This window comes from Emydura macquarii, unplaced genomic scaffold, assembly GCF_026122565.2.
Source record: "Emydura macquarii macquarii isolate MOO-44397 ecotype Brisbane River unplaced genomic scaffold, CSIRO-AGI_Emac_v2 contig_2473, whole genome shotgun sequence".
Classification (NCBI taxonomy): domain Eukaryota; kingdom Metazoa; phylum Chordata; order Testudines; family Chelidae; genus Emydura; species Emydura macquarii.
In genome coordinates, this window is record NW_027132610.1 from 18,509,069 (window position 1) to 18,511,873 (window position 2,805).

Consider the following 2,805-nt stretch of genomic DNA (forward strand, 5'->3'; position numbering starts at 1 on the left):
TGATAGACATTCTATCCAAATATGCCTGGGCCTTAGGCCTCAAAAACAAGATGGGCGACGAAGTAGCCGAGGCCTTTAAAGCTATTTTCAGTGAAGGTCGTGTGCCTCAGAAATTACAAACCGATTGGGGAAAAGAATTTTTAAACAAACCTTTAAGCAGGTTGTTAATGCAGCACGGTGTTCGCCATTTCATTACTAATAACGAAGTCAAAACGAGGGTTGTGGAGCAATTTAACAGAACTTTAAAATCTAGGATGTGGAGATATTTTACCTCCCGCAATACCTTTCGCTACATCGACGCGTTACCCGAGTTTAAAAAGAGTTACAATCGGAACTTTCACAGAACCATACGCACCAGACCCGTCGATGTTAAGCCCTCAAATTCTCTGAAGGTGTGAAAAACGGTATACAGATACGGTTTAGAAGTAAAACTGGTTGTTGTCCCTTTTAGAAAGGGCAACCACGTGAGACTATCTAAAACCAAAGGAGCTTTTGGAAAAGGTTATGAACAAACATTTACCAATGAGATATTCATAGTGGATGAAGCCTTAACAAAGGGACAGAGACCTGTATACCGATTAAAAGATTATGCGGGCGAGACAGTTGCTGGATCTTTTTACCCCGAAGAATTACAAAAAGTGAACCCCAAATGGAACAGGGTTTACAGGATGAAAAAGTTCTTCTGGAGAAAGCAAAAGGGAGAAAAAAACAGCTGTTGGTGAAATGATTGGGGTGGCCCAAGAAGTTTAACAGCTGGGTGGAAGCTTCTCAAGTCTGCGACGTTTAGACATAAAGGGAGACGGAACCGCCCTCACCCGGGACGCTGCAGTGGGCCTGGTGAATTACCCCGTGGCATCTATTTTCAGCCAGCTGGATGTCACACTGGGAGATTGCCTCATAAGTCAAAGCAACACCTGTTATCCTTACAGGGCCTTTATAGAAGCGGTGCTCAATTACAGTGACGACACCCTCGCCACGCAATTTTCCTCCGGCCTGTTTTTCAAAGACACCCCTGGACAACACGAAGACACAGCGCTGGATGGCGAGAATCTAGGTTTGTCAGAAGGGCAAATCTAATGGCCCAGAGTAGGACAATAGAGCTGTTGGGCCATCTGCACAGCGACCTGTTTTTTCAAGAAAAACTTTTGTTGAATGACGTGGACGTGAAAATTAAACTGACACACAGTAAAGACGCCTTCTGCTTAATGGACAATGCAGCCGAAGGCTATAACCTGTGCATCATCTCAGCGTCCCTTTTTGTGAAGAAAGTACGGGTGGCCCCGGGCGTCCGTCTAGGGCATGCTGGGGCCCTGCTCACCGCTAATGCTAAATACCCATTGGACTATGTGGGAATGAAAGTGTTTAGCATCCCCGCAGGTAGCAGGGTCAATAACCAGGAGAACCTGTTCTTGGGACAGCTACCCAAAATGCTTGTTCAGGGTTTTGTGGATAATTACACCTTCAGCAGAATTTACGCTAAAAACCCCTTTCACTTTAAACATTACAATATTAATTTTGTGGCCTTGTACATGGATGGTGAACAGATACCCACCAAGCCTCCGCAACTGGACTTTGAGGCCAGGCACTGTGTGAGGGAGTACATGAATCTGGTACAGATGGCAGGTAAACACATGAAAGATCACGCGCTGCTCATCGACCATGTGGAATTTGCACAGGGTTACACATTGTTTGCCTTTGACCTGTCTCCCAACCAGGAATGCACCGACCACTATTGTCTGATTAAAACCAGGAACCTAAGAGCGGAAATACATTTTGTGAAGGCTCTGACGGCCACCGTCAGTATGATCATGTATGGGGTTTCTGACAACGTCATAGAGATAAATCAGAGAGGAAACGTTATGTTTGACTACATGTGAACATGGACACCATGCAGTTCTCACGTGTCTTATCAGTGGACCCTGACACGAAGGAGGGTTTTTTAGATGTGTTCTCTAGCGATTGGCTCCAGGCTGTCTCAGAAACCCCTCGGTTTGGTGGTCAACACGTATCTGCACAACCAACCGGGTGAACACTGGCTCGCCTTGTACCTGGCGGACCTTGACCGCGGAGAGTTTTTTGACTCATATAGACACCCCCCGAACACCGTGTTGTTTCCTAGAAGCATTATTAAATTTTTAAACAAAAATGCCACCAACATCGCATTTCACACTAGACAATTACAAGACCCCCGTTCCGTCACCTGTGGCTATCACTGCATGTTTTTCACACCACCGTAGCAAGGTTTTACCTTTGGACCAGATTTTAAAATTGTATTCTAATAACTTAGTACAAAACGACCAGACGGTGGTGAATTTTGTAAGAAATATAAAAAGTAAATCTCGGGCATGCCCGGGCTTGCTCAAAACATGTTTCAACAAGCCCAGACATGTATCTTGTAATGACTTTCATAGATGTGTTTCTCAATAAAGTGTCCCTGGTGAGGGGTTTAAAAAACAAAAACAAATGATGTCTGGGTTTTTTTTTTTAAAAAGCACACAGATATTAAATTGTAAAAAAAAAAAAAAAAGCACATGCTTTAAATAAAAAAAAGTAAAAACATTACCATTTTAGAGCATGAAAAGCATTACACACTGAGCCATTCAGATCTTTTAGCCAGTTTTTGTTTTTTAGGAGGCAAAAAAGATTTATGATCAACCCTGACCACGGTCTTCAGGCGCTCCAAAAGACCCCTGTTGGTCACATTACCAATGATGAAAGATGGCACGTTTAGCTCTGCCATGACGCTCATCAACGCGTCCCATCCTTTTGGTTCATGTTTGCTAGGAACGTTAAACTCAAAGGCCA

General features: G+C 43.9%; 1 protein-coding gene across 1 annotated transcript; it reads left to right on the plus strand.

Moving 5' to 3' along the window:
* Positions 1-1,076: 1,076 nt before the first annotated feature.
* Positions 1,077-1,877, plus strand: LOC137163155 (uncharacterized protein F54H12.2-like). Its single transcript, XM_067563305.1, has one exon. The coding sequence runs from the start codon at positions 1,077-1,079 to the stop codon at positions 1,875-1,877; it is 801 nt and encodes a 266-aa protein (XP_067419406.1).
* The last annotated feature ends 928 nt before the right edge of the window (positions 1,878-2,805 follow it).

Excerpts from the sequence above, each read along its gene's own strand:
- LOC137163155 (XM_067563305.1), top strand. The coding sequence starts at position 1,077 with ATGGCCCAGAGTAGGACAATAGAGCTGTTGGGCCATCTGCACAGCGAC.